This window comes from Mytilus galloprovincialis, chromosome 7 (assembly GCF_965363235.1).
Source record: "Mytilus galloprovincialis chromosome 7, xbMytGall1.hap1.1, whole genome shotgun sequence".
In the NCBI taxonomy this organism is placed as follows: domain Eukaryota; kingdom Metazoa; phylum Mollusca; class Bivalvia; order Mytilida; family Mytilidae; genus Mytilus; species Mytilus galloprovincialis.
In genome coordinates, this window is record NC_134844.1 from 70,849,826 (window position 1) to 70,867,967 (window position 18,142).

At 32.3% G+C, this 18,142-nt stretch overlaps 1 protein-coding gene across 2 annotated transcripts; it reads right to left on the reverse strand.

Annotated features, from left to right (window-relative positions):
* Nucleotides 1-557: 557 nt before the first annotated feature.
* Nucleotides 558-6,920, reverse strand: LOC143083590 (uncharacterized). Of its 2 annotated transcripts, none has more exons than XM_076259853.1 (6): nucleotides 6,570-6,920; nucleotides 5,035-5,262; nucleotides 3,569-3,789; nucleotides 2,576-2,724; nucleotides 1,776-1,892; nucleotides 558-878 (listed from the first exon to the last, which is right to left on the reverse strand). In XM_076259853.1, the coding sequence occupies exons 1-6, from the start codon at nucleotides 6,886-6,888 to the stop codon at nucleotides 650-652; spliced, it is 1,263 nt and encodes a 420-aa protein (XP_076115968.1). In that variant the 5' UTR covers nucleotides 6,889-6,920; the 3' UTR covers nucleotides 558-649. The 2 variants fall into 2 exon arrangements, with proteins under 2 accessions (XP_076115968.1, XP_076115969.1); XM_076259854.1 differs by having other exon boundaries at nucleotides 753-888.
* Nucleotides 6,921-18,142: the final 11,222 nt, after the last annotated feature.

Sequence of the window (18,142 nt, forward strand, 5' to 3'; positions counted from 1 at the left end):
AAGCTAATATGGCATAAATAAAAAGTAAATAGACCAGGGACATAAGCAAACCGTTTTACAAGAATTAAAAAAGTAACCACAATATCATTATACAATCACGGGATGTATAAGTACTGAGCCACGTCTAACTGAAATTAACAAAACAAGACCAAACAATTTACAAAGAAAAAAATAAATTATACTTTAACGTCTTTTAGATGATAATCAACGCCAGTGCCATCTATACACCTTATCGCTAATCCCGGCTGACCCGGCCGCTTGAACTTTTGACGCATACAACAATCACTTTTCCATTGTGGCGTCAGATATTTTGTTTTATGACGTCAAAATTTTACGGGAACCTGTGTGATATCCAGCAATGGCGGACAAATAGCGATAAGGTGTATTCTTTAAGACCATTGTGTATTATTAGTGAAGATGATTCAGATAAAAGACGAGACTGTCTTTGACCTACTATAGTTCAACAACTTTCTGTCGTACAAGACGTCTTGTTATATTTTTAACAAGAAAGCTTGTTTTCGACGAGACTATTACAATCGAAAATAAAAGACGTAACATAAAACTATCTATGTATGTATTTAGTAACTTCTTTAATAATGCTTAAAATCAAGTGAAATTAAATAATTTCCAAGCATTCAATCTTAAATGATTAGGTGAACCGATAGACAAAAAGTTCATTGGTGCTGTAAGATGGAGCGAACACTTCAACGTACGAATCTCCATCTACATCCGCAAATGATAGTTCACCGACAGTTCCATCACCTGCATCCAAAAACATCATCATACTATATAACCAATCAGATGGCTCGTTACTTACTGGTTCTAAGTAATACGCTTTGCCATCATCATCTCCAGATAATAAAATTGAGGGCTTTGATCTACAATAAACTAGTAAAATTTATATGAAATTTAAATGAGAATGCTTTTTTTTTTTATTGCAAATAACATATAAAATAAGGAGCTTTGTTTGGCGCGTTCAATTCACTCATCAACGAATATTAGATATGATTGTGTGTTCTTTTTGTCTTTCATTCCTCACTATGGGCGACACATAAGAAGTAAAAAAAAATTATTAGCAAATCGTATATTCAAAATGTTAAAAATTAGGTATAAAATAATTTAAAACAAATTATATTTACATAACGTCGTGGTACCCAAATTGCATCTTTTTAGCAAACATAGCAGCGGATATTCTTACAAGATTTCCTAGAGAATAAACAATTTGTATTTTTATGATTTGATACTATATGCACGTCTTTCAACATATGTAAAAAATATTTAGACATACACAAAACGTTTACAGTGTTTATCAACAGATACATGCAGTGTTTACTAAAAAAGCAAAATGTACGGAAACGTCGCCATACGACGTCATCTTTTTTAAATTAGCAAATACAATATCTTACAAGTATTCATTTCTTTAAAAAATTAAGAGTGAGCATGGACTAATATCCAATTGTCCAAAATATTTAAAGAAATTAGACATGAGGATACTCCTCATTACAGAATCATTCGTGGTTTGGATGTCAGTTCAGACCCAATTTTTCTATGATTCCATATGGATTAAAAAATAAATTGGTGAAACCATATAGTAAATAATGATACACCTACAAAATAAATACATACCATGAAAACTTTTGTCTGAAGCATAAATAAACGTATGTTAACCTGTCAAAATAGGTGCAATTTGGGTACTGTCACGTTATATAGTAGGATAATTTCTGCAACATATTATATTTTTGAAATAACTTGAAAATAAAGCAATGTGAACATACGCGTTAACTTTGGTATTTGGATACACCGGCATTGCTGCTCCTGGTGCTCCTTTCCCTGTTCCAGATATTCCTGGTTTAAATCCCGTCGCTATTGAGTGTCTCTTGAAGTCTCCAGATCTATATAAACAAAGAACGGCAAGAAGAAAATTCATTGTATGAAATGATATCGTGAAATGTTCGAATTCCGAAAGATTACCCCAGTTTTTTGTATAGTTTGTGCTTCCCATGCTTTAGTTCTTTGTGTTTTGTAATACAATTGGGAATAGAAGAGGGTTATGTGTCGAAGAGACCATACAGTTTAATTGACAGGTTAACAGAAAGTGCATATAATTTCGCGTCAAGATAGTTGATTATTTTGTAATTCTTCGCATTTCATTATATTATTAAAGAAGATGTCAATAATCGAAAAGTATCGTAAACTAAATTAATTTTTGTGTTTGCTGAAAACTTATTCCTGACTTGGTAGAGGCTTTTTCTTATGTAAAAATAGTAGATAAAACCTTGTTGTAAAGCTACCACAACCTCTAAATATAGTGAAAACGATGTGAGCATATAGACTAAACACGAAGCGAGACTTCAAGTCTTTATACATGTTTTTCTTGCCATTGCACAATGGCGGGATGTATAAATACAAAGCCACGTCGAACAAATGGAGAAATATTTATGCAATATTAATGGTGTCAATTGGTATGAGGATTTTATAGTGTTGCAGTTGAACATGCAGGTTGAGTCAATAGTATTGGTAACTGAAAAAAAATTACAGCGTCTTCAATTTTTCAACTTATATATAAATATTGTACCTAAAGTCTGAAGGTACTTCATAGGCATAAAGAGACCCAATTTCGCCATTATTAGTAACCAGAAGGTCTGGTTTACCATCATTGTTCAGATCAGTCACAGTCACATCAAATACATTGCCAATGCTATTATCTATTACCCTGGATTTAATCTGAAAGAGACATGACACATATTCAAATTAGTTTCAACAAAAGATAGAACTAACATTTCATTCATTTACGACCTATAAGAACTAAAATTATCGAGCGAAATATAAATTCTGCATTGTTAATCGTATTTTATAAACAATTATTATGAAAACTCGCATACCACTCTAGGTAAACTGAATTTACAACGCACAACGCAACGAAAGATTATTATTTACCGGATAAAGTCCCTAACATTCATGAATTCATTGAAGTAAATCATGTTAGCTGGCATCCTGTGTATTTATAATTTTCACCTCGGACGTTGATAAAATTAAATATACGACAACACCCAATGGTAACTGAATGGTTAAACCTTTGATGAAGTAGAGCTTCCGTTTTGTAGCGCGGGATATACAAGTACGCAGCCACGTCCGGTCCAGTGGAGACGTTGATCCGATGGTTTGTGTAGAGCGCCACTTCATCTCTTTACCGCTGCAAGCCTAAAACCTTACTGTGGTCCATAATATCCTCGTAATATGCAAGTGAGAAGTTTAATCAGGCGTAAAACATGGTTTGAAAAACCGTTTTCTTCATACGGTAATGCTTGTACCGCTGCAGGATTAGGTCAGTTGTTTTCCATTCGATTGATGTGATTGAGCTTTTTGATTTTGTTACTTGGTAACTGACTGTCCGTTACGACTTTTATTTTCCTTCATGTTCATTATTTTTGTTCGTTTACTTTTTTTGGCACTCCAATAATCCCCCGGTTCCAAATAAAAAAAAAGATGATACCTTTTAGTATTTATTCATTCCAGTTTGCTATCTCATCAAGCAAATAAATCGAGAACTAGATGTAAAAAGTTATACCTTAGACGCATCGGTCCAGTTTGCTATCTTATTATCAACCCAATAAATCGTCAAACTAGATGTGAAGAACTGTGCAGCTATCAAACAGTCACGTGGTCCATCTGTTGTATTCAATACTGCATCAATGACAAAGATGTCTGGTCCATGTGCAATAACAGTTGGTCGCCAAGGTGTATAGTAATTCCCAGGATTTTCTAACCACAGCATTTTAGAATCTTTCCCTGTGTTTTAAAGGTGAAACATGTTTAAATTTTAGGCAACAAATGAAGAATGAGGTCATAATGGTGGTATCTAACACTACAGGGAGATAACTGTAAAATCAGCTAAACGTTTTAATTACGTTGCGTTGTGAAAGCAGTATGAAGCTTCTCAATGATCAAAATTTTTAGTGTTTGTCAAACTGCTATATAAACAGTGTAATTTTTCTGATAAAATGGTTGGTTCAAATATTTTGAAATTTTTACATTTTTGTCAAACAGTCAAAGTAAATACTTTGTCAAAATTTGATGAAAATTAAACGAGCCAAATTAATTTTAGTGAAGGTGTACATGTTAGGTACCACCTTAAGACGTTTTAAAATGTTTCTTACGGTCATAAACCCCGACAGATCACCCAGATATAGAAATTAGGCGATTTTATTGTCTTTACCAAAAATTCTACGGCAAAGCGTCTGTTTGACTGTCAGGGATATATACATACGAAGACACATATGTTTAGAAAAAAGGACATTTAAATGGTTTTGCACTAGTCATTTTTGAGGCCGTCAAAAAACCTTGCTGTTCAGTGTGAGATAAGGCTCCGTGTTGAAAGCCGTACTGTTTCTTTGTGACTTGTATGGAAAATTGTCTCATTTACACTCGTACCACATCTTATATAATGAAGAAATTGTCACTAGATGTTCAACAAACATCAGTCATATCGTCCTCTTACTGAAGCAATTGTTTTTTTTTCAGGTTTCCTTTGTTATTGACATAAACCTCACGCTTGGGAACATAATCAATTTCATTGCATACCAGTCTAATTTGTTGCAAACAAAACTCCTGCATAGTTAAAAATATCTCAAGATTTGAAAATTTTTTAAAATGTGGGTTGTTGTAACTATCTTAAATATAACCAAACAAAATATTTTAAAGTGTTTGGTCGTTCTGGATTAAGATTCGTGCAATGTAAGACATTTGTATAATCTGGGAAAAACAGTGTGATTGAAATGTAGATCATGTGTCCAACCTTTGCTGACAACGCTCCATTTTTTTCGGGATTCTAGCATTTAGTTGTTATGAATCGCAACTTAAATGATTGACGGCAGAAATTTCATCAGTTGATGTACTTATCACTAGAACTGAAAGAGCAATCGAGGGTTTAATGTCAGATCTTTGAGAGCAGAGCATGGACACAGGATAGTTTCATCAACAAATTTAACGAATAAAACTCAACATTGCAACATTCATCTTCAACCTCGAACTAACCTATTCCTATAACAGGTTCCCTAGCTCTACAAGTTAGTATATCTAAGTCTCCATCTAGGTCCATATCTTTCCACACTACTCTGTGATAAAACCATTTCCCTGTTTGGTCGTCTGTTAGTTTGTAAGGTCCTTTCCCATCAATATCGACCAGGCTTATGGAACCATCTGTTTTAAATGGCACTAGGAATCCATCGGGAATTGCAACCATTGTTTTGTTGAAAACGGATCCTTTGAATGAAATAGGAGAAGTCAAAGTATTAACATCTTCATGGATATTAATTGATTGTTGCTTGTTTAACGTCCAGTGACAACTATATGGTGTATATAAAGGACGAAAACAAGTCAACACTGAATACAAAAGGTAGGCGTTGCTAAAAAGCTTTTGAAATTAATAAAGAGGGTAGGCATGTGAGTTGCAATTGAAAAATGACTGAATTCTACAAGGCTTATGCTGTTCTCAGATTTTCTTGACAATAACAGTAAGAACAAAACCCAATCAGAAGAAGCAAACGAAAACCTTTTGGGGTGAATATTTTTAGCATTTTCCATTAAAAATATAAACTGTTTTTAACCACCAAATGATCTTGTTTTTGTTGAAATCGCTAACTTTGCATCTTAGTTCAACATAATATTAGTTTAAACATATTTTAATTGACGAAGAAAATAAAAAAATATAAAACTTGCATACCATTGTTGAATAACAAATGTTGCTAGCGCACGTTTAAAGTATTGCCTATAGAATAGAATACTTTATTAATCAAATTATGGGCCCTTAATTGCGGGTTTTAAATTGCATACAATGATTTTTTTCTATAAAAGAAACGAAATAATAATAAAATACAATATACTGGTGTTGAGACCGGAGTGAAACACTAAACTTCGGCTTGAAAAATAGGTCAAGATCGGATTCAACCGTCACAATTTCAATGTCGACAAGCGAGTGATCATCGTATTTTTAGTACGTATACAATGTACCATTTTGGCCACCAGGCTCAATTTTTATAAAGGGTTTTTAAGATCGGAAAATGTAGAGAAAGATCAAGTATTTAATGACTACTATATGATGTGGTAATCTAAAGGCCAGTGGCAAATAGTTTATTCATGTTTAGGATGGTGACCGTTTTATTATTCATTCTGAAATATATCTTTAAACTTCTAAATATTAAGAATTCAAAATACTTTATATATATACAGAGCAGTAATGGATTTTATGTTAAAGTAGCAAATAAGGGACAATGATGATCAGCATATATAATACAGTTGCTTGCTGTGTATCAAAATCATTTCCAAATGACTTATACCATTGCTTGATGTGTATCAAAATCATTTCCAAATGACATACCATTTAGCATTTCAACGAAATGATTGTAACTTTACAGTGTTTACAACTAATGCATGAAATACTTGCCACTGGACATGAAGTTAGTTACAATATTTCAACTTAAATAACACTTATATAAGTCTTAGATTAAATTAAAAAAAATAGAAATCGAACTTTCTCCAGATGTTAATAAAAATATTTCGACAATACTTACTTGGAACTCCTGAAATCTCGTTTGGCCATGTCACTTTTGTTGTGACTATCTTTGGAATAATATTACTGCTGTTCGATGAGAGTTGTTTCCCTACGTCCGAAACAATCTGCACCGTGTCTGTACTGAACGGCACTGGATCAAATGTTGATATAAGCAGGTCATACTTCGAAGAGTTAACAGTATTGTCAAAAATTTCGTATAATGACGTAAATCCGGGATATTTAATAGGAAACGACGTCACTTTAGTCAAATTGAATTTAAAAGCAAGTACATGGCTGCTTAAAATAGCGACAACTGAGTATTTTAAAAATAAATCCATGTCACAAGTTTATCAATGTAGTTTAAATGTAGATATTTAAAGCAATATCAGTACAGGTATTATAGATGTGAGATAACAGTATCATAATAAGTAAATATACGTGTGTGATAACGAGAGATTGATCAACTTTATAGTATGCATTGATTGATTATTACTTTACATAAAATTTGATCGATAATATAATAATAATTAATTAATGTATTTCTAAGAGAAAAAAATGTTTTAAAAGCTGATTAATTTTATACAGAGGAAATCGACCGAAATTCAAAACAAAGCAGATACATTTCAGAAGTCAAGGAGCTTGATCTCTTCAGTCAACACGCGACGAATGGGATGTACCTATCCTCACTTAATTTAGTTCTTGGCGTACTCTTACATGTGCCAAACAAATGTTATTCTGTAAACGGAGAAGTCAAACTGTAGTTCTTAAATGGATCAATACTTTGAAAAATGCGTTGAATCGCTAAAATCGATATTTATTTCAGTTATTCCTTAATTCTCAAACTATTGATATCAGTTATGTGAAAGGAATCACGTTTTTCATTAGGAGAACAAATGCACGTTACTGCTCATACGTGTAGAAACGTATTCCCTTGTAGTTTTACATTTCTGATTTTTAGTAGCACTAATTCGAATTCTTCAATTTGACAATAAATTAAGTAAACCTTACTCTGATACGACACTGGCCTGAATATCTTCTTTCAAGGCACATACATATATTATTAATTTAATAATTCACTAGTTATAACTCTCATCCATGTTTTATATATTCTAAAGCATTTCATTCGCACTCTATGTTTATAAATGTGCTCACTATTATTGAAATGATTTAGTATCTAGAGGTGGCAGATTTCATATGATATACATTCACACCAATTTCTTTAAAAATATTAATAAAATTGAGAATGGAAATGGATAATGTGTCAATCTATGTTAATAGTTTCTCTCGGGTAAAGAGTACTTTACTTTTTCCGACGTAGTCGGTATAGTTTCGGTTTGTGCCCTTTGAACTTAAGGACGCTTAACTATGGCAACAGAATACGCATGTTCGAAAATCCTTTCTGTGATTGGACAAAATGCTGTCATGGTGGGTGATTTGGCTGTGTGTGAAAAAATGTCTCGTTAATTATATCGTGATGGAAAGCAAGTGAAAAACTATAAATATTTGTACTAGATCTTACAATGATTTATATTTTTATTAAAATAAGTGTTTCTCCAATAGCTCTTTGCATCCGTGACATGTTTATTCGGGACAATGATATAATTTTTAATGTAAACTTTGTTGTACGAACGTACATGACTTTTAGAACGCACCTACGCATGTGAGATTTCCGCGGGGTTTTGGTGAATGTAAACAGAAAGATACGAGTACCGAGAATACTGAACACAAACAGAGAAAACGTTATTTAAATGGTATCTTTTTGCTTCTGAAGGTTATCGAAATGATAGTTTTAAGCATATACTCAAATTTAAATACGTCGGATATCTTTTTTAAAGATAGTTCTTGTTTATATTAAGAACGATATGTTCTTAATCAATGTATAAGTAATAAATTGAGGTAGTGGAAGGCGTGTCTTGTATATTTTTTTTAATTTCTAGTTCTCGGGAGTATAATAACGGAATCTTATTAAAAAATGTGAAATTATTTATGGAAAGAACATAATAAATTCATGAAATTGAATGATCACAGACTGGCTTTTTCCTGTTTTTGACAAGTGTCTGTCGGATCTGCAACTTATATGAAAATAAGAAGAGGTCGACAAGGAGAGCCGTACAGTTCGTTTCCATAGGAATGCCGACAATTAGTTGAAAAAGTCTACCTCCAAATTTAACAAACTCCATCACACACGTCTTTGTAGCATTTTTTACCTTTTTGTTGACTACAAACAAAATATGCCGTATGGTATCCCATCAATTCATAGCGTATGCTACCATATTTACGCTGAAAATCATTGTACAAGCTGTTGATTATTTCATTTAGACGATTTGCATATCCCTGACTTGTTTTTAATTTTTTGGAGTGTTAGAGCATTTAATATTTTTTTTATATGTCGCTGAATGTTGTAAGTCGTTTCACTTCATGGGAAACAAAGATAATATTAAGAATCGTTCTCAAATGATTGAGAGTGGAAATGGGGAATGTGTCAAAGAGACAAACTCGACTAGTAATATACTCAAGTATTTCTCGGACAAACACTCCATGATGTTGTATATTATATGAGCATAAACCTGACGTACCAGAAGTATGGGAGGTATGTTTATTTCTGTATAATCATTTATATATTTGAATGTTTAGAATCGTCTGCATATTTTTTTTTTTTTTTTTGCTGTCGCTCAATATCTTTGTCAATAGATCTAACAGCTAGCAAAAACACCGACCATGACTTGGCATGATATTTTGTTTATCCCCACAATAAAATTGACACTAAGTACCAATCTAAGAGTAAAATATCAATCAGTTATCATCCAAACTCAAATGTAAAGATGTTTATAAAAGTCAGAGAAAAACATTGTGAACTGTCAACATACTAGTGGTACTGATAAATTGTAGAACCAATTATTTGTATATGTAAATAAAAACTAATTAAAAAAGAAAACTCAATATTTCTATCATAAAACAGTATGCAAAGTTTGAATGACAGTGTTTAACTGGTATAAAATTATATAATAAGTTTATCTGAAGAATCGATAAAACTAACCTAGATGCTTCTAAATTTCCGGCTCGGTAAACAGAGAAAACTCGAGAACAAAATGAGGATTTAACTTCCCATTTGGTATTGTCTTACATGATTATTCGTCAATGTTAACCGTTTAAGATTGTGACAACAATTTATTACATCTTTCTTGACGCTGGAGCAAAGTAAGAAATGAATGGAGATTTTTCATGATAATACTTTAGAAATTGAGATAAAACAAATTAATAATAGAAACTTCAAGAAACAAAATGGTATAGAAATATGACAATACTCTCCACCAGAGATCAAATTGCATATAAAAATAACTATAAATCACCGTTTGGCCTTCAACAATACCATGAATAAAACACTCCGAAAAGATAAATTCAAAATGAATAAAATGGAAAAACTAATTAAAAAATAAATATGGATTTACCATCCCGTATGAAATAGGTACATGTACAGTTAAAATTCCAAACCAAATCAATTAAAAGAACGTGCCTTGTTTGTCTTTTACTTTCCGCAAATTCACCATACTCGCAAATGCGCATACTAGACATCTGCAACAGATGGTTTGTTATTTAAGCCATTATGTTCACTTCTCACAGTAGGTATTTTTCCTCTTTTTTAATTGAGAAGGAAAAACATAAATCCATTAATTCAGTTAAATGGATCAACAAAAATCGTTGTGTTTATTAATGCATGTCAGAAGAATAACTTGATGATCTTATCTATACTACTAAACGAGAAGACCTCATTTTGTGTGTCGCTTCTCTTCCTTCCACAATAAATCAATCATCATTCCTCTGTGTCATATAGGTAACATGCATAGTCGCATTTGTCATCCATTCTTATGATTATTCAGATTGAGTTATTTTGGGAGAAAAACGACAAAAAATGGTGTCATACCACCAATTAAAAGTCCCTATCTGTTCAACCAAATTTTGCAATTTTCACAGCTTTCTAAATATTTTACCTTAAGTTTAACTTCATAGAAACTAGGTATATCCTGAATTGTACAGGTGTCACCTTTCTGCATGTCAATTTTCAACATACATTCAAAATCATATAAGAAAGCAGAGAGCTTCCGAAAGGAGGTACCACTAAAAATAACCCCTGGTTTTCTGGAAATCTTAAATTAGTATACTATGGAGCGCATTAATCCTCAATTTTTAATGCAAACTCATAGACAGGTAATATTTGGCTCAAAATGGTCTTAATGTATTTCCCTTTCAACAAAACTTTCATTTCTGCAAATTTGTTGGTTAGTTTAGGTGAACAATGACATCAAATGCACTTTTTTTTGTCCGAGTAGGCCTACTTTCACATACGTTCTATGGTGGTATGACACCCAAGGAGTCCGGATATGATTCCGTCATAAGACTGGATTTTAGTCATAGATAAGACTTCCGGTTTGAAACAACCAATAATATGATAGATAACAAAAATGAAAAATAAATAAACCAATCAGAGCTTTCTCATTATTAACATGGTGTTTAGATCGCAAAAACCACAGCTATTATACCTCCTTATAGAGGACAATCATTTTTTGCGTTTACATGTATCTACATGTAAACTACGCTTATACTACTTTAATATATAGAGAGACTCTCTGTATTCTGTCAGGGACTTTCTATGTTAGTATAGAAAGTCCCTGATTCTTTCTACTGTTTTCTTTGAAATGTTTACTATTTAAGGGGTCATACCACTTGCATATATATTAAAATAAGTAAAACATGCTCAACATCATCTAAAACTACCTGGACCAAAACCTTTAACCTGAAGCGGGACAGACGGACAGAAGAACGAACTTACGAACCAACGAACGGACGGATGCACAGACTAGAAAACATAATGCCCATAAATGGGGCATACAAATTTATTGTTGAAAGGGAAAATAGTGATTTGGCAAAAATGAAAGTAAGGTAGAGATTAGAGGGATGCAGGACGGGGCGTCGGGATCGGGTGTTTTTAAGCTCGGGATTAGGGGATTGATCCTTACGGGATCCGGGGATATATTTTTCGATTTCGGGATATGAATTTCTTTAAATTCTGCATCTCGGGATTTCATGGTTTTAAGCCCGGGATTTCGGGATCAGGACCCCTCTGACCACCCCTCAAATTAGCCTTAGTCGGTCTTAGTCATTTATACATGATTCATATCCTACCATTGACATGTTAATAAGGCTCTCAAAAGAAAAAGCACTGATGGATTGTCCTAGATGCTTATTTTATAAGACTAATAATGGTCTATATATAAGCAGTTACGTTTATTTCATGTTTGAAACGGTGCAAATTTTTTATTTGATTTTAGTTTTACCAAAAGAAGCATTGTGGCAAAGGAGAAGAATAATTGTGGTCTGAGGCCAGACACGCGAAAATAATTGAATTTAACAGAAAGGAAACAAATACCTTGTATCGGACTTTGGAAAAAGGGAGAGGGCTTTTGATACCTTTTATGAAATTCTTCATACATAATATCTTTTACAAAAAATCATTCTACAACAGTTCACAAGCTGTATATGCCCGCGATTTCGCGGGTGTGTTCTAGTATTTGTTAAATGAATTAAATATGTTGAACGTTAAATATACGAAAAGAACGTTACATGTAATATATAAAATGTTGATCGTGAGATATTCATCGTTTGTTTGATTTCATAATTGTATTTTTTTTGGTGGTTATACAAGGTTGCAAAAAAGGAAAAAATGAGGTCGTATTATTTATTATCAATTTGTTTTATCTGTAATCTAATTCCAAATACATGTAAGCATCTTTGAAGACACCCTTCATCAGTTTCAACATTTGTGTTTGTATTTTAAAATAACGATAATGATGATGACAATTCAAGTATATCATGTGTTTATAAAATTTGTAACACTTCAAAAATGAAATAAAAAAAATATTAACACGAGACATAATTGAAATTTATTTTTATCATCACAGGGTTTTTATTTGCAAGCTTTATTTGTAATAGTATTTAATTAAAAGATAATTTAAAATGAAGAGCTATATTTCAAAACTTGTACCGATTTATATTACCATTCAATATAAAAGGCCACCAAATATCAGGATAATGTTAAAGGTCCTATTCATATCATAACATAATGTTTTAATTCATCATCTATTCATATCATGAAATAATCTGTCAATCAGTTCTATAGTATACTATGTGTACGATTAATTGTGAAGATAATTTATTGTTACAATAATAAATATTGTTTAACATGAATGCTTTTAAATTAGTATCACACAAATTGAGCCAAGCGTCGCGTATATATATAGTATCGAAGAGTACCGAATATCATTCCTTATCTGAAAGAGGTAAGTTTTCTGTGTTGATGTTACATTTTGATGAAGAGACATGAACTTTCCACAAAAGTAATATAACATGGAGATCGAAAAAGAAGCATAATAATTATCAATATTGTAATAGGAAATCTGTTATCTTATTTACGATTCTAATTCAATAGCGACTTGTATGTAGAGTTGTCTCATTTTCACTCATACCACAAGTTATATCTAATTATCAGGGTATTGGCAAGGCAATAGATTTATATCAAAATTAGCTTTTCATGTCGAAAACTTGTGGTTAGAAATGAGACTTCACCTTGAAGGTACAACCATGCTGGCTTGTTTATTACTTTTAATGTTGACTGATGAAAAACCCACACTTTACTTCTATATCAGGAATATTGACAAATGGTATTCCACTTGATTTTTCATAACTGTTAAAATGAAAGTTAAAAAATAATAACATGGATATCTTTATTTCTACTTTGTTTAAACTCATGTTTAAACTTGTACAGACTCAACGGAAGCCCATATGGGACCTACAAAAAATAAAAGTATATCTTTGTCTCAATTTACGTATCATTATTTCGATAGAACTAACTCGTTATCACGATATATTTTTATCATAATCTCGACATTTTTATTGTTGTATCGATATTTATATTGTTAAGGTGGGATAGTGTTTTTACACCACTGGGTCGATGCCACTGCTGGTGGACGTTTAGTCCCCGGGGATATCACCAGCCCAGTAGTCAGCACTTTTGTGTTGACACGAATATCAATTGTATGGTCATTTTTATAAACTTCCTGTTTCAAAACTTTGAATTTTTCGAAAAACTAAGGATTTTCTTATCCAAGGAATAGATTACCTTAGTCGTATTTGGCACAACTTTTTGGAATTTTGGGTCCTCAATACTCTTCAACGTTGTTTTTGTTTGGTTTAATAACTATTTTGATCTGAGCGTCACTGATAGGTCTTATTATTGCATCTTTTATGCAAATAACTCCAAACCTTATCATAATGCTAGCGTAGGGTAAAATTGATCAGTATATGCGTAATGATCTGTATCTGCCATATTCAATTTCAGGTTGACCAGAAAACGAATTTAAGAGGTATGGGCCACTATTTGCCTTTTTCTAAAATATTTATCTCAATTTGGCAATATCTTGGTAGATTACCTTAGCTGAATTTGGCAAAACTTTTACGAATTTTGGTCCTCAATGCTCTTCAACTTCGTACTTTATTTGGCCTTTTTAACTTTTTTTGTATTCGAGCGTCACTGATGAGTCTTTTGTAGACGAAACGCGCGTCTGGCGTATATACAAAATTTAGTCCTAGTATCTATGATGAGTTTATTGAAAGTAAAAAAAGCTAAAACCTATTTTAGTCTTTCATAGATATTCCAAAGTATTTCCTGTTTATATAGCTATATAACTCCACTTGAACCTTTAATAAACATTGATTTTAAAAGGAATAAATAGTTACCCTTTGCATAATGAAAAGCGCTTACAATATCAAAAATGTAAATGTATAATAATTACGTAAAGGCTTTCATTGATAGTAGATATTGAATTATAAATATATATACATATACAACACTGCATATATTTACATATTTCTTTTAGAGTTAGAAATACATTTCGCCTAAATTTTCAAAATTACTGTTTCTAATTTTTTTGACCGATCAAATCAAATCCATTCAATTAAATTTTTGGATTAAAAGCTAGAGCCTTAGTTTCAATTGCAAATTGTTCAAATCACTAAGGGCTACAATAAGCTCTGTGGGAAAAACTTTCAGATTTGGCTTCCATATTTTTTCCTATTTAATGAGAACTATATGCCGACGTTTGTTTGAAAAAAAAATAGGTCAGTAACTTGACAAATCAAGCATATGGTATTCGTTTTCTCGTTGTATTTTATTTATGTAATGTTTAATTGAGAATGGAAATTGGGAATGTGTCAAAGAGACAACAACCCGACCAAAGAGCAGAAAACTGCTAAAGGCCACCAAAGTATCTTCAAAATCCCGCACCAGGAAGTGTGCTTCAGCTAGCCCCTAAACAAAAATGTATACTAGTTCAGTGATAATGGACGTTATACTAAACTCCGAAAATTACTAAAGAAACTAAAATTATAAGTCAAACAAGACTAGCAAAGGCAGGAAGCTCCTGACTTGAAACAGGGACCAGAATTCTGCGGGGTTAAGCTATCTTTTGAGAGACCTCAACGCTTTCTCTATACCTTTAGCTTAAATGTAGAAAAAATACACAGCAATAAGCACCGTAAAACTCAGTTTAACAAAAGTCCGAGTCAATGTTACATACATTTAAAAATGATTACTAGCAGTTACTGACATGTCTGCTCCAGACCTCAATTAAATTGTCTGGATCAACATCTTAAAATTTTCAAAAGTATATTCCATTTTCTTTAAAATGAGCCATATACTGACATTTTACATGTAATGATAAAAACGTTATGCAATGAAACATCTCATTATTTGAACATATTTACTGAGGTTGGATAACTAATGGGCAGCGCCGGCTTACCCCACTGGGGGATTAGCCAAACATTCTACAATTCGCGCGCTTAAGATGGATGTCAAACATTAAAAGACATTGAACAGGCTTATTTTTTTTTTTGCTCTGGCAGTTTAGTCCACTTGCCTGATATATCAATTCCTGTTTATATTGATTGCAGTTTGCTCAACGTCAAGTCGCAAATATTTCATAAATAATCCGGACGAAAAGAAGAAAGTGACAGCCTGGGAAGCCAATCGAGTTGCCGCTCCATAAATGTAATGTCATAAAAGGTTTTGTTTCAATCTGCAGCTAACTCGAAAATGTGTAAAACGGTCGATTTTAGAAAAAAGATCCCAGACACACTTGATATATAATTAATATACACGAGGCCAATCAACTATCGGGGGCGCTTGCTAACCCACTTGATGGATCAAACAACAGTTTGAGTAAATCTTAAAGCATAAAAAATTTTGTTTTTTATTTAAAGCAAATTTTTCCTAGGTAAGAGTTGTCTAAATATTCCCTTACTTCAACTCATCTATTAAGACTTCGTGTTGATTCGTGGACCAGGATCTGCTTACCCTTCAGGTGCACCTGAGATCACCCCTAGTTTTGGTGGGGTTCGTGTTGTTTATTCTTTGTTTTTCTATGTTGTGTCATGTGTACTTTTGTTTAACTATTTGTCCTTGACATTTTTAGCCATGGCGTTGTCAGTTTATTTTCGATTAATGAGTTTGACTGCCCCTCTGGTATCTTTTGTCCCTCTTTTAAAAGATATCTACTGTAAATTTAGAAATTATCGCTTGCATTTATAATTGCGATTTTGCCATATTAGACTAAAATGCGATTTAAAATTTTGCGATATTGAGAAAATTCTTGTTTAATTAATATAAAAATATTTTAGAGCGATTTAAAATTTTGCGATAATATGATTAACCCTGTCGCATTTTTCGCAAAAATAAAAACTTTTATAAATTTACAATATACTTCCTCAAGCGGACCTGTGTCATACATGTGTTAACGTAATGTTAAATAAAGGTTAAAATATACTTTGTTAACTTTCAATTGCCTCTGGATATATGGCATTTCTGTAAACCGGTAACCTTAATCTTTTACCTGGACGACTTACATAATTGTAAACAGGAAATATTTTGGAATAATAATAAGAAGAAAAGCTTTTCCGATTTTCAAAATATTGTCAAAATTATAGTTCTGAAACAAATTTTCCGATCAACCTGAACTTAAATTTCGGCGGAGGCAGATCATAATGAAGTGATCAATTGTACTCCTTGCTAAATTTTGACATCTGTATAAGTTATTGAGTTATTGGGAAAAGGTGCCTTAACCCCACTTTAACTATATAATCATATCGAGATGACGAAAACATTCAATCGAGATATCAAAATAAGTATAACGATATGATTATATCGCAATTACGAAAACACTATATCAATATAACGACATAACTATATCGAAAGAATGATTTCACTATTCAGATAATTACAATATAATATTATTTTTTGTAGGTCCCTTATAGGTTTCCGTTAGAATCGGTGTACCTGGAAATATAGACCAAGAAATATAAATTAAAAAGTTCAACAATATATATAGACAATAACTGTTTGATGTCTTTAAATATCAGCTGCATTTTTACTAGGCTTAAAAACAGATGTAATGCGAGCTCTTACTCCTATTTCGAGCTGAGTACAAATACAGCTGATTTTTAAAGACACTAAACCGTTATTGTCTGTATCTTGGAATTAATTTATTTTTTACATTTATTTTTTTATTAAAAATATCTTGAGGCTCGCGTAATAGTATTTAAATCACAGTAAGCTGAAGACGGGTTCGCAAAAAAAAAAAGAATCTCGAATGGTCAACAATAATACATCGCTCAAGGTTAATAATAATTATCTATTTTAACATAACAACTAATTTCAACAGTTAAAAACTAATAACAAAAAATTGTACAATTTGAAACAGAAATGTATGAGTTGTCTTACGCTTCAGAATTTGAGTTGATACATGCTGAAGTTGACATGTTTGATTTTGTTACACATGTACTCATTCAAGTTTTGAAATCGATGATTGTCTTCGAAGACAAATACTGCAATTCATGTTTGTCTGTTATTTGAAGGTTTAATTCTTATTGCTGTAAAGACATTTTTGTAATCAAATGAAACGTATAAAAGTAATCGCAAGTTCGCATGAGGTCAAACAATACGTCATTGGAATGCAACTTCAATACACATTCTAAGGTGACGCAGGTTCGTACAACACTCGTCAACAGCAATACACAAACGTAGTCCGGCAGTGGGCGGAGCTTGTAAGCGATATATGTATAGTATACAAATACAGCATAGCGATATCTGTAGGGCTGTGTCTGTATAGTAAGACACCCAATTGCAGGATTAAACTTTTAATTTTTTTATTTTACTGTCTTGTGTATATTTCGAAGTTTAGTATGACGTCTATTATCAATGAACTAGAATACTTTTTTTTATTATAAGCCAACTGAAGTATGCTTCCGGATGCCGGATTCTCTTGCTGTATTAATGAACCATTGGTGGCCTTCGGCTGTTGTTTGGAATGTGGTAGGGTTGTTGTCTCTTTGACACATTCCCCATTTCCATTCTCAATGTTATTGTTATAAAAAAACATTCAACGTCATTTTTAAAATAATACAAATAAAAAAATGTTGCCATGATTTATCTTCATGTCAAACAGAATGAATGACAAATCAATTGAAATTATAAACACGTTCATT

What these genes read in the sequence shown, in the direction of transcription:
- LOC143083590 (XM_076259853.1), bottom strand. Translation starts at nt 6,888, where the DNA reads ATGGATTTATTTTTAAAATACTCAGTTGTCGCTATTTTAAGCAGCCAT. An exon ending in GGAACCTGTTATAGGAATAG is followed by an intron (nt 3,790 to 5,034) that starts GTTAGTTCGAGG and finishes TTTAAAACACAG; the next exon opens with GGAAAGATTCTAAAATGCTG. An exon ending in ACTGGACCGATGCGTCTAAG is followed by an intron (nt 2,725 to 3,568) that starts GTATAACTTTTT and finishes TGTCTCTTTCAG; the next exon opens with ATTAAATCCAGGGTAATAGA.